The sequence below is a fragment of the Gracilinanus agilis genome, chromosome 2, assembly GCF_016433145.1.
Source record: "Gracilinanus agilis isolate LMUSP501 chromosome 2, AgileGrace, whole genome shotgun sequence".
NCBI lineage: Eukaryota > Metazoa > Chordata > Mammalia > Didelphimorphia > Didelphidae > Gracilinanus > Gracilinanus agilis.
This window is the reverse complement of record NC_058131.1, coordinates 383,755,516-383,780,431: the sequence shown is the minus strand read 5'-3', so window position 1 is coordinate 383,780,431 and position 24,916 is coordinate 383,755,516. Positions and strand designations below refer to the sequence as shown.

The 24,916-nt window shown below is 40.0% G+C and overlaps 1 protein-coding gene across 1 annotated transcript in view; it reads left to right on the top strand.

Moving 5' to 3' along the window:
• The window catches only part of ITK (IL2 inducible T cell kinase), an 87,780-nt gene extending 65,900 nt beyond the window's left edge, over positions 1 to 21,880 (top strand). The window contains exons 9-17 of the mRNA XM_044661755.1: positions 1,624 to 1,706; positions 4,134 to 4,267; positions 4,685 to 4,759; positions 7,653 to 7,824; positions 12,112 to 12,328; positions 14,897 to 14,961; positions 15,064 to 15,182; positions 19,329 to 19,486; positions 21,809 to 21,880. Of these exons, the coding sequence (XP_044517690.1) occupies positions 1,624 to 1,706; positions 4,134 to 4,267; positions 4,685 to 4,759; positions 7,653 to 7,824; positions 12,112 to 12,328; positions 14,897 to 14,961; positions 15,064 to 15,182; positions 19,329 to 19,486; positions 21,809 to 21,880 (1,095 nt within the window). The remainder of the gene's footprint in view (positions 1 to 1,623; positions 1,707 to 4,133; positions 4,268 to 4,684; positions 4,760 to 7,652; positions 7,825 to 12,111; positions 12,329 to 14,896; positions 14,962 to 15,063; positions 15,183 to 19,328; positions 19,487 to 21,808) is intronic.
• The last annotated feature ends 3,036 nt before the right edge of the window (positions 21,881 to 24,916 follow it).

Below are 24,916 nucleotides of genomic sequence, written 5' to 3'. Positions count from 1 at the left end.
GAAGACTTGAGCAAATCTCTGAGCCTCAGTTTCTTTATGTGTAAAATGGGGATAAAAATACTAGTAACACCTACTTCACAGAGTCATTGTGAGGCTTAAATGAGATGATGCTTGACAAGTGCTTTGTAACTTTAAAATCCTATAAAAATGTACGTTGTAGTATTAGTCTTATGATTTGGAGTAAGTCATTTAACTTTTCATAGCCTCATTTTCCCTATATGAAAAAGGATCAATAAAAATTATTTATCAGTATTTACTATGTAGCAAGCATTGTGAATTCAGACACAGAAAAAAGTAAGACAGTCCCTGCTCTCCAGGGGCTGACGAATTTGGGGAGACAACAAATGGGGGGGGCAGACAGAAAGACCTGGAAGTCTTAAGAGCACACCAGAATGGCAAATGAGAAGGCCCAGGAAGTTCTTAGGTTAAACCCATAAGTCAGATGACAGTGCCCAGGGTTTAGGGATTAGTAGAGGGGCAGATGATAATAAGGTCTGGTGGTCCTCCATCACACTAAGAAGGAAGAGAATTGGTGATTTCTGTTTGATCCAACTGTTAAAAGGATTTTCTTAATCTCTCCCTCTGTCTTCTTAAGAGGCTAGAGAGCAAGATTTCTAAGTAGATCAGAACTGACAGGAGTGAGTGAGTCAGAGCTGAAGATTCTGTTACCAGGGAGACCTGAGGAGAGGAAGTAGCCAGTCTTCTGACCGGAAATTATGCGGGTCAGTTGGTCAGTGAAGAGATAAGGAAGCAGCCCCTGACAGTTGGGGGTCTTTTGCCTCTGGGATCTCCAGAGAGCAGGAGGTCTGTCTCTGAGGCAGGGATCTGCTGGCAGTTGACTACTGACAGTTGGGCTGCTGTAGAAAACTGATTGAAGGAGTGAGTGAGTGGTGGCTGTCCAATATTTTAGGGAGTTAGGTAGTTAATGAACATTTTATAGACAGAGTAGGCCTGGTGTCAGGCAGAAGAACCTGTTCTGAGAAGACAGAGATAGTTTTAGGAAATTTTAGGAAGTTATTAGGAATTTTAGATATGTTTACAAAGTATAAGATTAATAATTTCTTTCCTCTTTTCTATCTTTCTATCTGTACTTCTTTCTTAAATTAAACAAATTTTCTGTTAAATTACTCTCCTCACTTTGTCAAATTCCTTAATTTAACCCTTACACAACTAGTAACTTAGTTGGGCACTGGGCACTGAGGAAAGGGAAGAGAGGAAGCCAGATAGGAAGGGCTCTCTGAGTTGGGGCACATCTTCTACTTAACAACCCAAAAGGGTTCTGGATGAGAAGCAGAGGCTAAAGGAAGGAGTGATGGATTGGATTAGAAGATCTTTAAGGGTTCTTTCTAGCATGTACTATTTATTTTGCAGGGTAGTGGTGTGGATCAAATGAGATAAAATATATATATTTTATAGACTTCAAAATCCTCCATCAATGCAAACTACTAGTATTTTGCCTCTGTGTTATACCAGTGTGGAGCCACAATTCCCTGCTTCAAGCATTGCCCTAGGTGTCATGAGAGCTGTGACTTCTCCAGAGTGACTGAAAGCAAGACTGCATGTGAGGCCCATTGATTTCCAGTGATTGATGACTAATCTCTATTTCTCTGGTAATTTTTGCAGGGCAAAGAGGGAGCCTTCATGGTGAGAGACTCCAGGACACCAGGAACATACACTCTTTCTGTTTTCACCAAAGCCATCTTAAGGTACAGTATGTGAAAGAGGAGTTATGGATTCCTGTCCTTGGCAACAAATTCAGTTTTTACTGGGGAGAATAGTGCCTCTGCTGTAGATATTTTTGGAGAAGGGTTGGTCCATTCCCCAGAGAATACAGCCCACGTCCCTGTGGCAAAGCTGATTTTTCTCACTCCCAAACCCCTGGAAGAATGTGCCAGACAGAGGGAAGGGAGAGATGCACAGACATGCTGATGGACTGAGTACTCCAAAAGCTTTGAGCATACTGCAAGATCAATGTGGGGAAGAAGAGAATCCTCCCTCTACCTCCCATCCCCAGACATTCTCTCCACCCTCCCTTAACCCACATCAGCAGCCTGAGAAAAGCTCTAGTCATGGAATGCTTCCATTCTAACGATATGCCAGGCTGTTAAAGATCCACACCTCAGCCAAAGGCAAGTCTGAAATGTGTGATGTGTATAGGAGGGCTGGAAGGGAGGAAGAAGATCGGGGAAGAGAAAAACAAAGTTAATGGAAAGTATAATCTCTAACCTGGAGTTTATAATCTCCTGAGTCTCCTCCAGAGTGATACCTGATCTTTCCTAGCAGAGAGTAACAGAAATATTACCTGGGCCACTCCTGCTTGAAGCATAGATTCTGAATAGTGGAGAAACTAAAGGCAAACTTATAGAATCTTGAAATAAGGAATACAAGAATATATTTCACAATATTCTTAATTAATTATTTAAATGAACCCAATTAAAAATGGGATTGTATGCAATAAAACTGGAAAGGTAAAAAAGAGAATATATTTCATGATATTTAAAGTCTTTACCACTATATTTTCTCATTTTCTTTAAAACTCTTCATCAGCCCAGCTCAAAAAATGTGTTAAACTCTGCTGATGTTTCTCCTCCAAGAAGATACTAAGCAGATTGATTGCCTTCTGGGAAGAGCAACCAAAGGAACTTGGATGGTGTGAACAGGCCTGTGCTAGGCATTGTGGGAGAGACAAGGGAAGGGAAGGGAACAAGTTCTTCAGTACCTATAATATGTTGGCACTGTTCAACAAGCACTTTACAGATATTAACTCATTTGATCCTCTCAGTAAGTCTGGGAAGTAGATGCTATTATTATTCCCATTTTACAGATGAGGAAACTAAGGCAAACAGTGCTTAAGTGACTTGCCACGGGTTGCATAGCTAATAAGTGTCTGATTTGAACTAGGGAAGTACAAAATATGTTCCCAGAAGTTGAGAAACTTTCAGTCTAGTTAGAGACAAACAACATAATTAAAGAACATGTTTTAAACTCTGTGGTACTGACTAGTAGCATAAAAGGAGTTCTAAGAAAGACCACAGGATCATGGGGGTTGAGCTTGAAGGGACTTTAACAATCCCCTCAGCCAGTCCTCTTCCCTTACAGATGAGGAGGCTGAGACTTAACCAGAAGGAGCTCCATATGAGCTAAATAAGTTAGAAAAGACTTCATGAGGAGGAAGGACTGTAGCTATGGGGGCAGGAGATACATAAATAGAGTGGAAGGAGAGTTTTCCAGGCAAGGGAAAGCAGACTAGTACAGAGACGTGCATAAATATAGCACATGCAGCAAAGGATGGCCAGAGTCATGGAGTTTGGGGTTTGGGTCCAGACCCATGATTTTATTGATGTAGGAAACTCTTAATGAGTATTTTTCTCTACCAAAGCCCATCAGCAACTACTCTGAAACCCATCTTGGGGAGTTGCTTGGGGCAGTGAGAAGTTAAATGATGTGTCTGGTGTCATAAGTTAGTTTATACCAGGGGTAAGAGCTCAGCTCTCTCTTTTTAGAGGCAGTTAGATGAGTCAGTGAATAGTTCTGGGTCTGGAATTAGGAAGACCTAAGTTAAAATCTCATCCCAGACACTTCTTAACTGCTCCTAAATCCAATTGTAATTCAGGCTATCTCTCTGTAAGCAACAATTGGGTTAAAGAGCTGGGATTTTTAACTCCATCTTCCTGGCTCTAAATACTTCTTTATATTATTTCATACTGCCTCAGTGACATGAGAGGACCCCTTTATCTCTGTCTCCCTCAGTTTCCTCAACTGTCAAATAGGGATAATGATGGCATCTAGCTCCCAGGGTTGTTGTGAGGATAAACTAGTATTAATAAGTACTTAACTCAGTTCCTCACATTCAGGAGTGCTTAATAAATGCTGATTTCATTTCTGATTCTAAGGTTGGCCCTCTATTACTCCACACTATGCTGCCTCAATGTTTGGGAGTAGAGGGAGAAGAGAATGAACACAAAGATAACAGTTGGGATCACCTCTTGTTTTCTGCCACCTGAAGCTAGGGACTAATTTGCATTCTGCAGCAGCAATTCACTGAGAAAATCATTAGGACTTTGGGCTCACCTACATTTATATTTGTGTGCATTGTTCTTAGAGATGCCACCTGCTGTTTTGTTTTGTTTTAGTGAGAACAATCCATGTATCAAGCATTATCACATCAAAGAGACCAATGACCATCCCAAACGATACTATGTGGCTGAAAAATTTGTGTTCGATTCCATCCCCAACCTGATTAAATATCACCAGCACAATGGAGGAGGTGAGTCTTGGAAGGTAGGCTCAGAGAGGAATGGTTAACCTGGGGAATCTCAGCAAAAAACATGGGAAGAATAAAGGCTCTTCTGGGCTCAGTTACTTTATAAAAAAAACCAGATGGCCTGAAACCAAAAAAGCTCAGATCCTTGAGCCTGCTATGTGGCATCACTAGCGCCTGTTCTGATTTTTAAAACCCTGACCCTGATGTAGAGATGACTAGTCACTGACCATTAACCTCTCCCTACCAGGGCTCATCTGGATCCTGGGAAGGACTGAACATTTATATGGTTTTTTTTTTCTGTGTGATTTTTGAAATGGAAAGGAGTTTCCATGCTAAAGTAGACACCCTAGATGGTTTCAATCTAAACCATCCTTGTTCCAGAAAGTCAACCCACTTTCTCTCTCTTCTTGGTGTATGTAGGTCTTGTTACACGTTTACGATACCCTGTTTGTTCCTGGAGAAAAAAGGCCCCCATCACAGCTGGATTGAGATATGGTAAGTAGTTTGTGGTGAGTTGCCATTTTCATTGCTGGATCAATAAATGAAACACCATCCTTACATCCTGGGTGTAGATCCTGATAATTCTAGAATTCCCTATAACTAAAAATCAGCTTTCAATTTAAGCGTTCAGGACAAGAATGGGATGCACTCAGAGTGTGCCTGGAATTTGCTTGTGTATGCAGGCATGTCTAAAGCTTCTGGGTAGGTTAGAGATGTATATGTAAATGTAATAGCACAAGTCAATGTTTTCTATTGGTTTGAATTAGTAACACATCTGTTCAACATTTATCCAATGTCTACTATACAGTCAGTCACTCAAAAGTATTTTTTCAATCTATTTTGTTTATAATTACATGTAAAAAGTTTTTAACATTTGTTTTTTAAAATTTTGAGTTCCAAATTCTCTCCTTTCCCTCTCCTCCCTCTTCCTGAGAAGGCAAGCAATTTGATATAAACTATACATGTAGAGTCATGTAAAATACATGTTCCTATTAGTCATTTATTTTTTAATTATATTTTTATTTTTATGTTGAATATTTTCCCATAGTTACATGTTTCATGTTCTTTCCCTCTCCTCAAACCCACCTTGCTCCCCTTAGCCAACACACAATTCCACTGGGTTTTACATGTATCATCAATTAAGACCTAATTCCATATTATTGATAGTTGGACTAGAGTTATTGTTTAGTGTCTTTGTCCCCAATTAACCATTTAGCAAGTGTTTATTAAGCACATATGTGATAAGGGCTGGGAATATAAATACATATAAAAATATAGTCCCAGCCCTCAAGGAGATTTCCTTCTAATGAGGGAAGACAACTCATAAAAGAATTCTGAGAAAGCTGCATCAGGGGACAACAAGGGCACCTAGAGGAAGTCTAGAGCGCATCCTGGAGAGGAATGAGACATGGTTCCCCTAGCCACTATCTCTCCTTAAACAGAGGTTCTGGAAGGAGTGATCTAATCAGAAAAAGAGGCTGAAGGGACAAAGGATACTTCTAATATGTGGACTCTTAGACTGGAGTGAGGCTTCAGATTGAGGAGCTAAGGCATGGTGGGCAAAGTACTGAGTACAGCCTGGAGAAGAATGAGGGATGTACTGCAGAGCACACAGATGACAGAAATAGAAGACATAGTCCCTCTCCTCAAGGAGCTCAGTCTAATTTATTTCCTGTTGTTATTGAATTGTTTCAGTGATATCCAAATCTTCTTTGTGACCCCATTTGGGGTTTTCTTGGCAAAGATACTGACATCATTTGTCATTTTCTTCTCTAGCTCATTTTACAGATGAGGAAGCTGAAGCAAACAAGGTTAAATGGTATGCTCAGGTTCATGCAAATGTAGTAAAAATGCCTTGAGGATGGATTTGAACTCAGGAAACGGAGTCTTCCTGACTCTAGGTCTAGTGCTCTATCCACTGTGCCATCTAGCTGCCCTATAAAAATGCTAACTATTATTATCATGGGGGCAGCTGGGTGGCTCAGTGGATTGAGAGCCAGGCCTAGAGACTGGAGGTCCTAGGCTCAAGTCCGGCCTCAGACACTTCCAGCTGTGTGACCTTGGGCAAGTCACTTGACCCCTATCACCCACCCTTACCACTCCTGGGCTAAGGATGCGGTCCCTAGCCAGGATGAAAAAGGAGGAGGGTTGAGCGTGGGGCTAGCAACCCCACCCTGTAAAAAAACTACATCTGTTAAAGAAACTGCAACCTAAAGTAGGGACAGCTGGGCTAGCTCAGTGGATTGAGAGCCAGGCCTAGAGACGAAAGGTCCTAGGTTCAAATCCAGGCTCAGACACTTCCCAGCTGGGTGACCCTGAGCGACCCATTGCCTACTGGTTGTGGCCCTATGCTCCTAGAATGGAGTCCCAGGATAAAAAAAAAAAATTATTATCATGGCCTGAGTGACTTGGTGCAAGTCTGCTAATTTCTCTAAATTTCAGATGCCTCATGTGAAAACCAAGAGAGTTGGACTTCCATTTAAGGATTTCTTCTAGATCTCAATCCTGTAGCTTTGCAAGTACAGTACAAGTAGTAGTCTCTATGGACCCTTAATTGTAACAAAAATAATCTGTGTCAAAAGTTCCGGACCATTATTACTTCATGATAAGTAAAGATACATTGGCACTTTAAAAAAATTAATGTGTACTTTGAGAATCACCTCAGCTCTCAATATTCCCCCACATCAATTCTCTAGTCTCTCATTTCCTAAACATTCCATTTGTACCTGAGATTCTGTACCTTGTATGCATTGTCCTCTTTCTTCCATCTTGTGTGTACAGATCCTAGCTGCCTTCAAGGCCTCCTTTGCTAATCCCTATCGACTCCCTAAAACCATCCGAGGTCCTCTGACTCTACACTAGATGTTCTCTTTACTCTACCACATCACTTTTTGTCTCTCCAATTATACTGAGAAGTCCTTGAAGACAAGGATCATGCTTCATACTTATTGATATCCTCATGACATTCAGAAAAGTACTAAAAAAATCTTCATCAAATGTTTATTGAATAGATGTGTCAATGAATGAGCTAAAAAATGATTGTCATTGAGCAATATCTATCATGAAAAGTACTATGCAGTATCCAAATAGACATTTTACCATATTGTTGGCATCTTATTATATTAGAACATCTTTCAATTACATTTTTTTTTTCAAAGTGCCTTGATCAGTACTTCCCTGTCTCCCTATTCCACATTTGCCTAAGGTTTTGTAGTACGAGGAAAGACTTATATCCATTCCCATCTCTTCTGTCAGCAATAATAATTACAAATATATATATATATATGTATATATATATATTGCTGCTGTCTCTTGACAGAGAAGTAAAAATGATGAGTGAACTGACCACTGAAACCTTCTCTCTCCCTTCTTCCCCTTCCTCCTACAGGCAAATGGGTGATCAAACCCTCAGAACTCACTTTTGTGCAGGAGATTGGCAGTGGGCAGTTTGGCCTGGTACATCTCGGCTACTGGCTGGGAAAGAACAAGGTTGCCATCAAGACCATTCAGGAAGGGGCCATGTCAGAAGAGGATTTCATAGAGGAGGCTGAAGTCATGATGTAAGTGGCCAGTGTTAGGGCAGACGACACACTAGAATAACCTTTTCCGGAGTCTGCCTTCAATGGAAGAGGGTCTTCTTCAGATGTTTCTCTAGCGACAAGGGAGGGGTCATCTGGACTTCATAGGGAGCACATAAGATATGCACAGTCTGACCAGCAGCACCAAGCTGGAAGACTTGAGCCCCCAAAAAAGAGTCTTTTAGACCTAATGCTTAAGATATTCAGTCGGTTTAATCATTCATTCCTTTAACTTCTTTGTTTAATCTAGCCCTGTGATTTTGTTGGTAAGGGAGAGCTCCTAGTATGGAGATTCACTCCACCAGTACAGATCAATAATCCCTCTGCAGCTTATAGCCTTGGAGAATTGATTTGGAGTTCTGAGGGAGGGACTTGACCATGGTCACTCACACATCTTGTGTGTGGTAGAGGCTAGCCTTGATCCCAGGTCTTCCTGATTCCATAATTCCTCTGGGGGTTGGTAGAAAATCAGTCTAACAGGTTATTTCCTGGTGTCATGCCCAAACAGCCAGTTAGATGCAGTGCTGTCATATAAACAAAGCATCTAGTTTTTCAAAGCATGAGATTGACCTTGGAAAGATTCACAGGATATTCAGTACTTGGAGCTTTCCCAGATTCTTTGTTGGGAGAATAATATGTCAACTCTACAAGGACTCATAAAACCTCAGAGTTAAGAGAGATCTACAAGTTCATTTAAGTCACACCTGATGCACAAGATACTTCTCTAAGATAACTTGCCAAGTACAATGTTTCTAAAAACTTTATAGTTTTATTTCAAATAATGATTATAACGTGTGAAAGCTCAGAGAGACCATAGAGGTTTCCTTGTCCAATTCCTCATTTTACAAATATGGAACTGAGGTCCAGAAAAGTGACTTACCCAATGCCACCTGGGTACTAAGTTGCAAAACCCTGGCTGTCTTTTGCCTGGACAATCAATCCCCAGGGATGGGAAACTCACCAACTCCTATTCAATTTTTGGAAACAATGTTTGTTAGAAAGTTTTCCTTTACATTGAATCAAAACTTGACTTCTTGTATCTTTTCCCAAATCCCTACTTCTTCAGTAATTTAAACATCAGGAAGATGGGGATCCATTCCAAAATGCAACCTAGAGCTGGGCCAGATGAGAGAATTTCCTAAAGGAAGAAGGAAAGTGATGAAGGAGAGGGAGTTGATCTAACAGAGTCCCATTGTTGGGAGAGGGTTAAGCAGAAAAGAGGAAATATTCTATGGTCAAGCCAAAAACATCTAACACTTTCCCCACATATTATTGTTGTTCAGTTGTTTTTTATTTATGTCTCACTCTTTATGATCCTATTTGGGATTTTCTTCACAAAGATATTGGAGTGGTTTGTCATTTCCTTCTCCAGCTCATTTTATAGACGAGGAAACAAAGGCATACAGGATTAAGTGATTTGCCCAGGATGACATAGCTAGTAAATGTTTGAGGCCAGATTTGAACTCAGGAAGATGAGTCTTTCTGATTCCAAGCCCTGTGCTCTAACTACTATACAACCTAGATGCCCACATAACGACACTTCAAATATATGGAGACATTTATCATTATTATATCTTCTATTCTAAGTCCTTCTTAGCCAGTCCTCCTCCTCTAACCAAAACATCCCCAATCTTCATATGATGTGTGATCTCCAGTACTCTCATTGTGCTGGTCACCCTGCTCTGTACACCATGCAGATTTTCAGTGGCCTTCCTAAAATGTGGTATCTTATATTGAACACAGTACTCTTGGTATTCTCTAACTAGGGTAACGCACAATGGGAATTGTCAGTCACTTCCCACCCACCCCCTGCCTCATTCTGGATTCTATACTTTCATTAATTCTGCTTAATGTGCCACATGGCATAGTGGATAGAGGACAAGACTTGAATTCAGGAATACCTGGGTTTATAAGTTTTACTTACTCATATGAGCTGTGTGGTCCTAGGTGTGTCCACTTAAACTCTCAGTGCTTCTGATAGCTTTCCAAGACAAGGAGCTACAGATGAATTACTGATCTGCATGAAGGAGAGAGTTTCTACATGATGAAATCACAGATCAAGATATTCTCTCTCTTTACCCCAAACCAACCTCCCAAAGAAGGCATATACAATGATCCACTCTGGGATTTGTCAAAGGTTGTACTGTTTTGTCTTAGTGTGGAGCAGGGCATGCACACAAAAAAATGGAGGAATAAGAAAGGGACTGGGAGAGGGGTGAAGGGAGAGGAAGAATAGGGAAAATTATTAAAGAGGTGCACAAGGGAAAGCTATTACAGTAGAGGGGAAAATGGAGGGGAAGGCAATGTTTAAACCTCATTCTCATCCGAAGTAGTTCAAAGAAGGAAGAATATATATATATATAAATTTAGTTTGGTACAGAAATCTATCTTACCCAAAATGTAAGTAGAAGGGGAAAGGGATAGGAGAAAGGGGAAGTAGTATTGAGTGAGTGGATTAAAGAAGGCAGTGATGAAAAAAGAATTTTGAGAAAAAGGATGAGAGAGGAGTGGGATAGAAAAGGAGAGAGTGGGGGAGAGGGAGAGAAAAGAAAAGAAGAAAATAGGATGGAGAGAAAAACATAAGTAGGAATCACAACTGGGATGGGATGAACTCACTCATAAAACAGAAGCAGAGAGCAGAATGGATTAGAAAACAGGATCCAGCAATATGTTACTTATAGGAAACATTCTCGAAATAGAAAGACATTCACCCAGTGTTAAAATAGGGATTGGAGTAGAATCTATTATGCTTTAGCTGAAATAAGAAAGGCAGGGGTAACAATCACAATCTCAGACAAAGCAAAAACAAAAATAGGTCTAATTAAAATAGATAATCAGGAAAACTACATCCTGCTAAGAGGTACCATGGACAATGAAGTAATCTCAATTCTAATCATACATCCACCAAATGGCATAGTATTCAAATTCTTAAAGGAAAAGGAGGAAATAGACAGTAAAATTATACTAGTGAGGAACTTCAACTTTCCCTTCTCAGAACTAGGTAAATATAGTCATGAAATAAATTAAGAAGGAAGTTTAGTAGAAGAATAGCATTTTAGAAATATTAGATATGATAGACCCCTAGAGAAAACTGAATGGGAAATAGAAAGGAATATACCTTTTTCTCAGTTATATATGACACTCACAAAAATTGGTCATGTGTTAGAGCATAAAAATATCAGCAAAAAATGTGGAAAAGCAGAAAAATTAAATGCATTCTTTTCATGATAATGAAATACATTTATATAATATAATAATAATTACATTCAATAAAGGGCCTTGGAAGCAAAGATTACAAAGTAATTGGAAACAAAATAATCTAATCTTAAAGAATGAGTAGCTCAGGGGACAGCTGGTTGACTCAGTGAATTGAGAGACAGGCCCAGAGACTCCTGGTCCTGGGTTCAAATCTGGACTCAGATAATTCCTAGCTGTGTGACCCTAGGCAAGTCACTTAACCCCCATTGCCTAGCCCTTACCACTCTTCTGCCTTGGAGCCAATACACAGTATTGACTCCAAGATGGAAGGTAAGGGTTTAAAAAAAAAAAAAAGAATGAGTAGCTCAAAGAAAAAAATCATAAAAACAATAATTTCATTAAAGCTAATGGTAACAATGAGACAATATACAAAGTTTATCAGATGCAATCAAAGCAGTACTTAGGGGAATGACGAGGTGGTGCAGTGGATAGAGCATCAGGCTTGGAGGCAGGAAGACTCATCTTCCTGAGTTAAAATCTAGACTCAGACACTTACTAGCTGTGTGACCCTGGGCAAGTCACTTAACCTTGTTTATCTCAGTTTTCTCAACTATAAAATGAGCTGAAGAACGTAATGGCAAACCACTTCAGTATCTTTGCCAAGAAAACCCCAAATGGGGTCAAGAAGAGTCACAGACATGACTAAAAAATGACTAAGAACAACAATAACAAAATAGGCATAATATATTTATTTTATAACAAAGTTTAAATATTACATATATGCTTACACCAATAAAAAAGAGAAAGAGGAAATCAATGAATCGAGCAGTCAACTAAAAAGTAACAACAGAGAAAGAACAAATTAAAATTCACTAATTAAATATCAAAATAGAAATTCTGAAAATCAAAGGAGAGATTGATAAAATTGGATGTATAGGGCAGGATAAATAATAGAGCATATTGCTATGTATTGTTTCAAGCTCATCCCCAGATGAGTGATGTTTGTGATGTCATGTGTTTACTTAGCTAATTGATTTATTCTCTCTCATCCCTTTCCTTCTTCCCCTCCAGGAAACTCTCTCACCCTAAACTGGTCCAGCTCTATGGGGTCTGTTTGGAGCAGGCTCCTATCTGCCTGGTGTTTGAGTTCATGGAACATGGCTGCCTATCTGATTACCTCCGGAACCAACGGGGTCTCTTTTCTGCTGACACCCTCCTGGGCATGTGCCAGGATGTGTGTGAGGGAATGGCCTACTTGGAAGAGGCTTGTGTCATCCACAGAGACCTGGTGAGTTACTACCAAAACCAACATGCCAAACCAAGGATGGAAACCAAAGCCACTGCTATTCACCCTTGGAGTGAGGCTTGGAGTGGCCCATATTTCTGCAGTAAGGAGCCACGTGGTCTCATAGTTAGGCACCTGTTTAAGTGGATGGCGTTTATATAGTGTTTGAAGGCTTGCAAAATACCTCACAAAGATTTTCTCATTTGATCCTCACAGCAACCCTACGAGGTAGGTGATGTTGTTATCTGCAATTTGCAAATGGGGAACTGAAACACAGAGGAGAAGTAATTTGCCAACATCAAATAGCAAGGAAATATTTGAAACAGAATTTGAACCCAGGTCTTCTGAACTCCAGGGTTGGCTCTCTAACCACTGTCCTACCACCCAGCTGCCTGTCATAATTAAGAGATAACAAGAAAGATGAAGCTGAAGAACAAGTCTCTTCTAGATAATGGAGAGACGTCCTTCTCTTCTCCTTTTCTGAAAATGAGGGGATTGGCTTAGATATGATCTTTTTAAAAAAAAAAAAGCACTTATGTCTTAGAATTAATAATAAATTTCAGTACCAAGACAGAAGAGTAGTAAGGGTTAGGCAGTTAAGGGACTTGCCCAGACTCACAAACACTAGAAAGTGTCCAATACCAGATTTGAACCTTGGTCTGGAGTCCAGCCCTGGCTCTCTATCCACCAAGCCACTAGCAGCCCACCCCACCCCGCCCTGCCCCAGATAAGATCTTAGTCTGTCCCTTCCAGCTCTAACATTCTATGCCTGCTGATAAGGAAATGAAGATCACTCGCCTGATTAATGACAGAACCATCAGAACTTGATCCTAGGGCTTCCTGACTCCAAATCCAGCTTTGCATCATCTTGTCTCCTTTGATTAAGAGGCATTTCCAGTTTAATCACTCAGGGACTGAAAGGCTGTTTTCATGAAATAGAAGAGAGAGGGGCCGCATCCGAAAGACCTGGATTCACAATCCTGCCTCTTTATGACACAGACCCACATACACCTTGAGTATGTAATTTGACTTCTCAGCATCCTCCCACCCTCAACCCAATTATTCCCCAAGACATTAAGTCGCTGATTTTCATTGACAAAGGGAGTTTAACTCCACACTGCTCTCACCCCACTCCAAACAAATGAAAAACATTTATTGAGCAATTACTCTAGAGAAAACATTTTCCTCCTTCCTGGTGCCCATGGCAGAGGGAGGAAATGTAAAGACAAATGAGTTCTAGTCTTCAGGTTCTGGACACTTAAATCTACATGGAAAGATGGGAGATAAGAGCAGGTAGGTGGCAAAAATAACATTAGCACAATATTACCATAACATGTTCGGCCATTCTCCAGTTGATAATGGGCAGCCTCCCAGTTTCCATTCTTTACCACCAGAAAAGCTGCTACAATTATTTTTGTACAAATGGGTCTTTTTTCCTCTTTCTTTGATCTCTCTGAGGGGATAGACATGGTAGTGGCTTACCTGGGTCAAAGAGAGGGTACACAATTGAATAATGTTGGGGGCATAATTCCAAATTACTTTTCAGAATGGCTGGACTACCAACAGTATATGAATAGACTTGTTTTCTCAAACTCCTCTAGCATTTGTCAGTTTCCATTTGTCAGCTTTACAATTTCAGTTGTTTAAATTTGCTCTTTTTCTAAAGTATGTTTTCACATTTAAAAAAAAAAAAAAGATCCAGCAACTAGCCTGGAGTCAGGAAGACCTGAGTTCAAATCTCACCTCAGACATTTATTGGTTGTACAATCCTAGGCAAGTCATTTAACCTCCATTTGTCTCAGTTTCCCCAACTGTAAAATAAGGATAAAAATAGCACCCAAGATGTTGCTGCGAGGATCAAATGAGATGATATTCAGGGGCAGCTAGATAGTACAATGGATAGAATGCTAGGCCTGGAATGGGGGGGGGGGGGGAGGGCCTGACTTTAAATGTGGCTTAAAACACTCCCTAGCTGTGTGACCCTGGACAAGTCACTTAACCCAATTGCCTAGCCCTTGCTGCTTTTCTGTCTTAAAATGACTAATTACTTAAAATTACTAATAATTACTTAAATTACTAAAACAGAAGGTGAGAATTTTTTAAAGTATGTTCCATAGTGCCTGGCACATAGTAAGTGCTATGTAGAAAGGTTAGCTATTATTATTAATTATAATACAAATATGAAGGCAGTAAGTACACAGGAGGAACAGTAGCAACTGCCCCGAGAGATCTAAGGAAGGAGAGGCTATTTATCTGGTCCCTAGTGCTGTAATTTCCTCTCACACCAGACTCTGTCCATCAGAGCCCATCACTGCTGTAACGAGATTGCCGCAGATTTCTCATAATGGGGATCACAGCCATAAGCTATTGGAGCAAACTCGTGCAGCCTGATGGCTGGATACCTTCTAACTCACTTCCAGCGGGGGTGTTGTAAGCCTTAATTAATGTTTGTAAAGCTCCCTTGATGTCCTTGCACAACAAATAACACAGGCAAAATACTGTTATTATAAGAGACTCTTTAATTACTGATTACTCGCCAACCGTTTCCCTTTTCTTCTGCCTTGACTCCAGGCCGCACGGAACTGTTTGGTGGGAGAAAACCAAGTCATCAAAGTGTCAGACTTTGGCATGACAAGGTAAGCAGCTCGAGGTGGTCCGGGCCTGACTTGGGTGGGAGCCGGGCCCCGTCTCTTCTGAAGATGGCTTTCTGAGCTTCATCCTCTGCTCTTCTTTTCTAGGTTTGTTCTCGACGACCAGTACACAAGCTCTACCGGCACCAAGTTCCCTGTGAAGTGGGCTTCCCCAGAGGTTTTCTCTTTCAGTCGTTATAGTAGCAAATCTGACGTGTGGTCATTTGGTAAGTATCACTAAGGAACCCTGCCAGATTGTGTTTCTGTGGGCCTCAGTTTCTTCATCTGGAAAATTTTTAAAAATATCAGGTTGATACCTCTAAAGTCCCCTCCATGTTTGATAGTCTTTAATACTTATGTTTCCTTAAATGCTTGTGAATGATGGATTAGGAGCTATTTTTAGATGGGCCTTCCACAGGATAGTTTCCTTAACAATTTAAGACACTATTATATTATATTTATTAACTGAATACTTTGTGCCTAGAACACAGATCTGCTAGGGGATAAGAGGAGAATCTCTCAATGATTTAAGAGATAGCCTTCATGAATTGCTCTATGTGAAAAAATTTCCCCCCTAGTATAACTTCAATGGTCACCCAATTTCTGCCTGAACAAGAATCTCTTCTATTGTGTTTCTGATTGCAGTATGGCGTAATAGGAAGAGCAATAGACTTAGAGTCTAGAAGGCCTAGGTTCAGATCCCACCCCAGACACTTAGTAGCTGTTTGACCTTGAACAAGCTGCTTTATATCTCTAGGCCTTAGCTTGATTATCTATAAAAAGGACTCTGAGGTATCTCTCAACTCTAGCCCTATAACCTCTAATAAGCAGTCATCCATATTTTCCTCAAAGATCTGCAGTGAAAGGGAGCCCAACACCTTCCCACCTCTACTTTGGGGGCCAACTTCCCAAAGATGGTTCAGTGGACTTGGAGGCAGGAAGAAATGGGTTCAGATACAGCTTCAGACATTTACTAGTTTGTGACCTTGGGCAAGTCTGTTTGACCTCTAGCATCTGTGATCCCTATAAAGATGAAAGCATGATTCCTTGAAGTCAAGAGAGGGATTGTGCATGGTTTCATATTTCCCATAGTACAAATCTCATTTTTTCATCTGTAAAAACCTCACAGGGTTGGTGTGAGGATCAAATGAATTAATACATACCTTTAAAGCACTGTAGAAACATGACCTTTGTTGTCAGGAACTTCCTTAAATTGAGTTACACTGAAACAGAGATAACAAACATACAGTTTGTCCAGGTCCATATTCAAAGCTTTTGTGGTTTAGAAGAAACGTGGCCCTCTAGCACTTCCTTTGAGAACCCAGTGTCACAGACAGGTCAAATGTAGACATCAGATTGGAATTCAGCAGAGGACTCCTCCTAAAGGTGCCAGAGTATAATTTTGTTTCAGGAGATAACACATAGTACCAAGAATGGTAAAATATTAAATGTTAACTTATATAATCTAGACAGTGTCACAGATATTCCCTTGTAAGAGAAAGGTCAGTGTCCTAGAAACCTTTCTCTTTTCATATTGAAGTGTCAAGAGGGCTGTCTGTGCCTTCGGATGATGATAGGGACTCTTGGGGTCAGGATGGGGACTCTGTCCCATTACTACTTCTTTGGAATCTCTTTCGGAGAAGCATAGGTACCCCATCTTTCCTAGTTGTCATTTTATTAAACAGCCAACCCATTTTGCAGGGCACTGAGATACAGGATGTCTCTGGGTTCTGCTGCCTCATCTACTTAATTCCTTTGCCCCAGTACAATCTGACCAGGTAAAGAGAAGGTGGTCACATGGGTTCTCATTACCTTCCAAATGAATGGTCTCTGTTTCCAGGCTCTTCCCCTCTCAAATCCATCCTATGTTCCCCTACCAGATTAAACTTCCTAAAACACCACTTTGTACATGTTGCCAGTCAGGTCAAAAACTTTTATCAGTACCCTAATGTCTACAGAATTTACCCCTTAGACTACAAGGCAATGTCTACACGATATGGCTCTCTCTTACTCCTGCTTTCCACAATGCTTACATTATAGCATTACTTTTCTATTGATTAGTCTCTAAATATCTTATTTCCATGTCTTTGTTTATAATACCCCCTTTGCTTGAAGTACCCCTTCTTTTCATGTCTAAGTTTCAGCCTTGAGCCCACTCTCAGTGCTGAATGATCACTTTACCCTGCGACCTCTAAAACTTATTGTCTGCACCACAGTCAGATCTGGCCCTTGAGTTTTATTTAGTTTACCACCCTCTCCTGGTCTATACCATTCACATACTACTTAGAATAATAGATTTAGAGTTGGAAATGGCCTTAAAGTACCTCTAGTTCAACCAGTTTATAGATGAACAAACTGAGGACCTAAGAAATTGCACTGTCATAAAGGGAGTAAGTGATAGAAGTAAGAATTTAATATAGATTCTCTGACTTTCACAGCCTCTGATTACAAATATAGCACTCTTTCTTCATTAGCTGGCTCTAACTCATTACCTTGTACTATTTTATATACACGTGTATTTATACACACAGACAATCTATATCTGCATATACATATATGTAAGTTGCCTAAATTCCCAACTACATTGTAATAGTCTGGAATGAAGGGATAAGATCTTATATTTCTTTTTGTCTACAAGAGCAGGTAATCAATAAATATGTCAGTGATGATTTCACCTGTTATCATGATATTTTTTTTATCAAATCATAAAGATAGTATTAGGATAATTTCCCACAGTTTAGGTAACTTTAGAAGATTGGGTCAATATCTAAGTGCAAAGCTCTGCAATTTGCAGAGAGTTGGAAGAAAAGATCAAATAATGGAAGGAATGACAAGAAAATGATCAGAGGCTGTAAACATAACAAATTGGAGCTGGAAGAGATCTTATAAGATGATGGAGTCCAACTCCCCCTATTTTGCAGATGAGAAAACAGAGACCCAAAGAGGCTAAGTGACTTCTCTGGTGTTACAGAGCAATTAACTAGCAGGGCTTAGATTGAACCCAGCACCCTATGGCTCCAAATTCAGCATCATTTTCCTTATAACATGCTGGTTAAACCTAAGAGAGAGTTATGATACAGTGAAAAAAAAAGCACTGGACTTCTTCTGCCCAGAAAAACCTAGCTTTTTTTTTAATTTTTAAAAATATTTTTCCATGGTTACATGATTCATTTTCTCTCCTTCCCCTTTTCCCTCCCCACTCCCAGAGCAGACAAGTAAGTTCACTGAGAAACCTAATTTGAATCTCAGTTCTGACAGTTATTTGCCACATAGTCATGGGCAAGTCTCTTCCCTTCTCTTAGCCTTAGTTTCTGCTTCTGTAAAATACATGGATATTATTGCTTTTTTTTTGAGACAGCGTTTCCCTATGTTTCCTAGGCTATAAATGCAGCAGTCATGGGCCCAATCCCAATATTGGCTGGCCTAGAAGCTTTGTTTTGCTCCATTTCTTTTTTTTCTCCAGATTTGGAAATTTTTATTTAATTAATTAATTTAGAATATTTTTACATGGTTACAAGATTTATGTTCTTTCCCTCCCTTCCTCCCACCCCCTCCCATAGCCTACGTGCAATTCCACTGTGTTTTACATGTGTCATTGATCAAGACCTATTTCCATATTATTGATATTTGAATTAGGGTGATCATTTAGAACAATGATTCCCAAAGTGGGTGCCACTGCCACCTGGTGGGTGCTGCAGGGATCCAGGACGCGGTGATGGCCACAGGTGCATTTGGGGGCAGTGAATGACTGTAAGGAGGCAGTGATAGTATGTGACAGGGGATGCTAAGTAATATTTTTTCTGGAAAGCAGATGGTAGGCCAAAAAAGTTTGGGAACCACTAGTTTAGAGTCTACATCCCCAATCATGTCCCCATCAACCTATGTGATCAAGCAGATGTTTTGTTTTTTTTCCTGTATTTCTGCTCTCACAGTTCTTTCTCTCAATGTGGATAGCATTCTTCCTCATAAGTCCCTCAGAATTGTCCTGGATCATTGCATTGCTGCCAGCAGAGAAGTCCATTACATTTGATTGTGTCACAGTGTATCAGTCTCTGTGTATAAGGTTCACCTTGATCTGCTCCTTTCACTCTGCATCAATTCCTGGAGGTAGTTCCAGTTCACATGGAATTCCTCCAGTTCATTATTCCTTTGCTTGCTCCATTTCCTAACTGAGCCTGGAGGGCCTTTTTCTCCTGCAGGCTTAGCATGATGGTGATCTACTTGGGGCAGACACTAGGTTAGTTTTAGCTTCATGACACCTCAGAATCTGTGATCTCCAACAATCCACCAGCCTTGACTTCCCAAATAGTAAACATTACATTAATCTGCTTGGTTATTATTGTTAACCACTATATTCTTGTCCCTTTCTATAGGAGTTCTAATGTGGGAAGTCTTCAGTGAGGGAAAAATCCCTTATGAAAACAGTAGCAACACCAAAGTGGTGGAGGATATCAGCACTGGATACCGGCTGTATAAACCTAGACTGTCTTCCCCTCTCATCTACCAAGTCATGAATGATTGCTGGAAAGAGGTCAGTATAAAAGGGATCCCCTTGTCGTCTTGTGATTCTTTCCTAGAAAAAGTATCAGCAATTGAAGGAATGAGATAACAGAGATGACTGGGAGATACTGAATTTGAGCAAGAAACTGACTTGACTTAGAATGGGGTGGTGATTCAAAGCATGGGAAAGAAGCAGTAGATGGTCAGCTGATGGATGAATGTCTGTCATTGGCACACCAGTTGAGATAAATTCAGAAGGACTCACCACAAGGTTGATTTTAGAATTATGATTTCTTTTAGCTTCATAAATTTGCAGAGACCCTAGGCATTAAGTAGCTGTGATCTGCCAAAGGGAAGGAAACAACATGATAAAATTATAAATTCTTGCTATTTCGAATATCTACCATACATGTATGCATCTATCAACCAAACATTTATTAAGTGCCTACTAGGTACCAGGCTCTGTGGTAGGTGCATTAGGTACACAGTCATACAAAGAGTGAAATAATCTCTATTCTCAAGGAATTTACATTTTAACAAAGAAGGCAACCAGGACATATATAAGTAAACTAAATATAAAGTAGCAAATATGAGATAGTTTGAAAAGGAGGGACTTGTGATCTCTCTCCATCTATCTATCCATCCATCCCTTCATCCCATCCATCCATTCTATCTATCTATCTATCTATCTATCTATCTATCTATCTATCTATCTATCTGTCTGTCTGTCTCTCTGTCTAACTATCTATCTATCCATCCATCTCTCTTTACATTCTCTTACTCTGAATGCATAGAATATGGTCAATTGAATTTCTGGTCAACTAGAATTTCCTTTTTGCTTTAGTCCTCACTTTTATAAATCTTTCTGAAAGGTTCAAGTTTACTTTCCTTCAATAGCAATATAGAATAGGTACAACATATTTTAATCTTTTTTTGACTGATTAAAGATCTTTCCAAACCCATTGGTTATTACTTTGAATTGTGATGATTTCTGTAGTGTGCTGAGGAGGCAGACAGAGTTTCTAACTTATTCATTTAAATAGCCATCAACTGACCTCAAGAATTTGTTGTTTTAAAAGTAACTCTCCAGTGTGAGTTCCTTTTTTTCAATACGATAAGCATTTATTAAGCACTTGCTGTGTGACAGACATTGTGTTAAGTGCTAGTGATACCGATAAAAAAAAAGACAGTCCTTGTCTCCAAACCATAAAGAGTAGCAGATGGAAACTGGATTGAGTTGTAAGCCCAATTTCTGCTCTCTTATAGAAGAAGGCATCAGGAAGGAATTGGTCATCCACCTTCTAGCTCTCCAATGAGAGTGGAGAGGAGTCAGAGGGAGATGATATCCATGTTTAATATGGCAGCAGAGTAGTGACATTACAAATGATGAACTTTTCCTAAGAAGAACATTTTGCTCTGTGGAATTGAAAGAGTGAAGAAAAGACTACAATTAACTAAAAGTTCAAATAGGTTAAATTATGATTAGGAGGGGGGTTTTATTCAATGTGTGTATTGAAAAAATAAATATTTGGTAGGTTAAAGTATAGATAGGATAATTGGTTATTAATAGCTTGGTGACTGATAACTGAGTCCTCCAGGTTCTTAGATACTCTTGGGCCAATAACTTGATCTAGGAAAGGATTTTCAGGGAGAGGCTGTTAGATGACAACAACAAGGTTTATTTAATTAACAAGGATAGGTAGGGAAGAGATTGGGATTAACTAATTTAGAAAAAGATCTAGATTCCCTCCCACCAAAATCCAACAGATTCTCTAAATTGATCTCACTAAAATCATCCAGCTGCCTAACTCAAATCCTATCCAGAGTTTCCCTATGATGATGTTTAGAGTAAAGGAAATCTGGTAGGTGAAATAGGTCCTCAAAAGGGTACTCTATGAATCTAGCAGGTAACAGCAAGTAAATCCAAATTGGAGAGGAAGTAAGGCTCTTGACACCACTCTCCACCAGTGTGTGTCTCACCTACAACTCAGCCTCTTTCCAGCCAGTGAACTCTTGATGACTGGTGATTCACAAAGACAGGATATGGAGAGAAAGACCAGATACCACCATCCAGGTGTAAGTCCAGGGAATAACTGACAACTCAGCCAGTCACTCACCCAAAGTTCTGGAATCTTTCCTCTGCTTTCTGCCTGTCACCTTCACTTACTTTCCTAATTTCCCCACAACAGTATATACACATACATATTCCCTATTTATATGTAGTGGTTGAGATCATGCTGTTAAATAGTTTCAAAATGTGGTTTAGACTAACATAGGATGGGAGACCCTGCTTCGGGCTGTCATATTTGTCTCCTGGGAAGACTCACACCACTGTGCTTTCCTCTCTCTCTAGAAACCAGAAGACAGACCATCTTTCTCCAGCCTGCTGTGTCAGCTGGCTGAAATCGCTGAATCTGCACTTTAAGCCAGGGTCTCTGGGAATTGCTGAATCCAAGCTCTAACCTGGGGTCTCTGTGGCTCTGTGGCGATTGTCTAAACAGAGACAGGAAATTCCTACCTCCACAGAGCATTAAGGACAGCCTCCATCCCAATCCTTTCTAAAGGCCATGACACCTGGGTGAGCCAGGCCTCAGAGCTGCCAGGGAAGCAGTGATTTGAGAACTGCCTGGAGAATAGAAGGAGTCAGATTGGAATCCAGAAAAGGTGGCAGAGGAACCACCATCTTGAAGCCCATTCATTACTCACCTAACTTCATGCACAGAGAACAAGATGCAATCTAGAAGCTTTTGGGGGGATATTTCTTGAATATCTTGGGGACAGGGTCTGAAACTTGGGGGATTGAGTAGGGGCAAGGGGACAGTCTTCCTCTAACCCCATAGACTGAACGAATCTTTCTTTAGACTCTATAGCTCCATGTCCCAGAATTTTCAAGGACTCGTAGGCTCACATGCTTTGCAGCAGGCCAAGCATACACTTCTCTCCCCACCCCCACAAAGAAAGAGGGAGCTGCATCAGCTGTGCCAGGTACATTGACCCAACCACTGTGAACCACAGCTTCCTGCCCACACACAGAAAAGGTTGAAACAATTCCATGGGGCTGATGGGTTCCGCCGCAGATGGCTGTAGTTGTAGCTAGCAACACTGGCACCTGTCTGCTCAAAGGAGATGGTACAAGGCTGCTGCTTCTCTTACTGAGAAGGGGAAGAAACTGTTCATTTAAAAATGGCTCACCATCATCTATAATGGAGCTTCCAAGAACCACCTCCCTGTCTTTCTGCCTTGTTCTAGTCTTAACATCAGGAGCCAGCCAACTCTTTGCACAGGTCTTTTCCTTCTGGTGGTTAGGGGAACAAAGGAAAAGGTTTAAAATGAAAACTCCAAGGGTCACAAGTCTCAAGAAAAAATAAGGAATCAAAGCATTTCCCCCCTTAAACACAGGTGGATGGAAATTGTTGGATGGGTGAGAAACTCTTCAATCCGCTACCTCGTTCAGAGGCAAGAGCAAAAGTAAGACTAGGAGCCAGAGAGAGGAAACCAAGTCAGTGAAGTTTTGAAATCCTGAAATCCCTCCTAGGTTGATTATCGAGGTGATGAACCCGTCTCCACAAATGAGAATGGAATTCCCATTCCCCTGCTCGGTATTCTTTACCTCTTCCCATGGTCTTAGTTTCTACCTTCAACTTAACTCAGCATACAAATGATGTAAAAAGGAAACAACCATTTATTAAGCACCTACTATGTGCCTGGCATTATGCTAGGTGCTTTACAAATATGACCTCCTTTGAACTCCACAACAGCCTTATGAGATTGATACTATTATCACCATTTTACAGCTGAGGAAATTATAGTTAAAGAGAAGTTAGAGGACTAGCTTAGACTCTCACAGCTAGTAAATGCCTGAGGTTATATTTGAACCCAGTTCTTCCTGACTCCAGGCATAGCCCACCAACTGCCTAAACCATTAAGCATGAAGTGGATAAAAGTCTATTCAGGGACTATAAGACAACATCTGCCAACAATCCTCCTGTTGCTTGGCTTTTGAGAAATGATGGGACTCTGTTTGGAAAATAATAGTCTTATAAGTTAATGACCTGACCCCCTAAAATTGCACGCCAAGCAGCATTATAAGAGTCCATTTACTGCATAAGCTATGACATTGCTCTTTCTAATTCTGTAGTGAAGGACAAAAATATAAAGTTCCACATTTTCGTGTTAGTTTTTTATTAGTGGCAATTGGTTTATTTTTAGGCAGACATTGAAGAAAAGCCTCTGCAGTCTTTTTTGAACACCTTGTAGCCTGACACAAGACAGATTAGATCTTCTACCTTATTCAGATAAAAGTTATTTGAGAAATTACTGAACTATGTGAAATTACTGAACTATGTCACAGTATGCTCTTTTTAGACTTTGTAAACTATGGAATAATTTGCTAATTTGAGATTCAGATGCCTTTATCACTATAAGGGGAACAGATGATTTCACTTACTCATCCAAAATAACTTCTATGGATGGTGGTTTGTTTTTTGTTTTGTTTGTTTTGTTTTGATGGGGCTGAGAGACCGACTCCTCTTTTGAAGTCCTTAAGACCTCTGAAACATTCAGCCTAGAATAGAAGCATGTGGACTGATTGATTCCAGGGATCTAATTGTTTTCTGTAATATCCTCTATGTTATATTGTTTGCTTGTTAGCTTTTACCAGCAGATTTATTGTGAGCTTGACAAGACGTTTGGATACATTTCATTCTCCAGCTATCCTACACTTCAAATCCATTTTTTTTCCTGGTTGGCTTTCTTCTCTAAAAATGGTGCCTAGATTCTTAGTAGGAGAGAATCCCTTTGGATCAGTTTTCAATTCTAGTTGTATTTTTGTATTCATCTGCAATATTCCTTTAAGAATATATATTTATATTTGAATGAGTTGTATTTATGAGAAGACAGTTGTATCTAGTGATGGGTATGAAGTAATGTACAATAAATCTTATACTTTTTTCTTATTGCACAAAGTTCAAAGTCAGTCATGTTCAATGAATACAGTTCTTACTATTCCAACGATGGTGTACAGAACTTAGGGTAAGATTTCAGTCCAATTCGAAATATCAAACATAACTGATTAACCAAAACTTTCATGCATATAAAAAAACTCAGCTGGATTTAGCTTCAAAAAATAAAAGCCTAAACTTTTACATAAGCTCCAAATTGACTAATTAACTCAACCCAAAAGGTCAATAAATGAATTAAGACAGAAATCTCCAGTGGAGTATCTGACGACTCTGTCCTTATCCTTGTATGACTCAACATTCTTATTAGAAATGAAGATGAAGACATTAATGCCCTACCCAATCAAATCAGAAAAACATAAAGCTTGAAGGGATAGATAACATGATGGATGCCAGAACTGAGACTCAGTAGGCTCTTGGCAGATGGAAACAAGGGGCTAAAGCTAATAAAATAAGATTTAATAAGGCCAAGTATAAAGTTCTATATTTGTGTTCAAAAATCA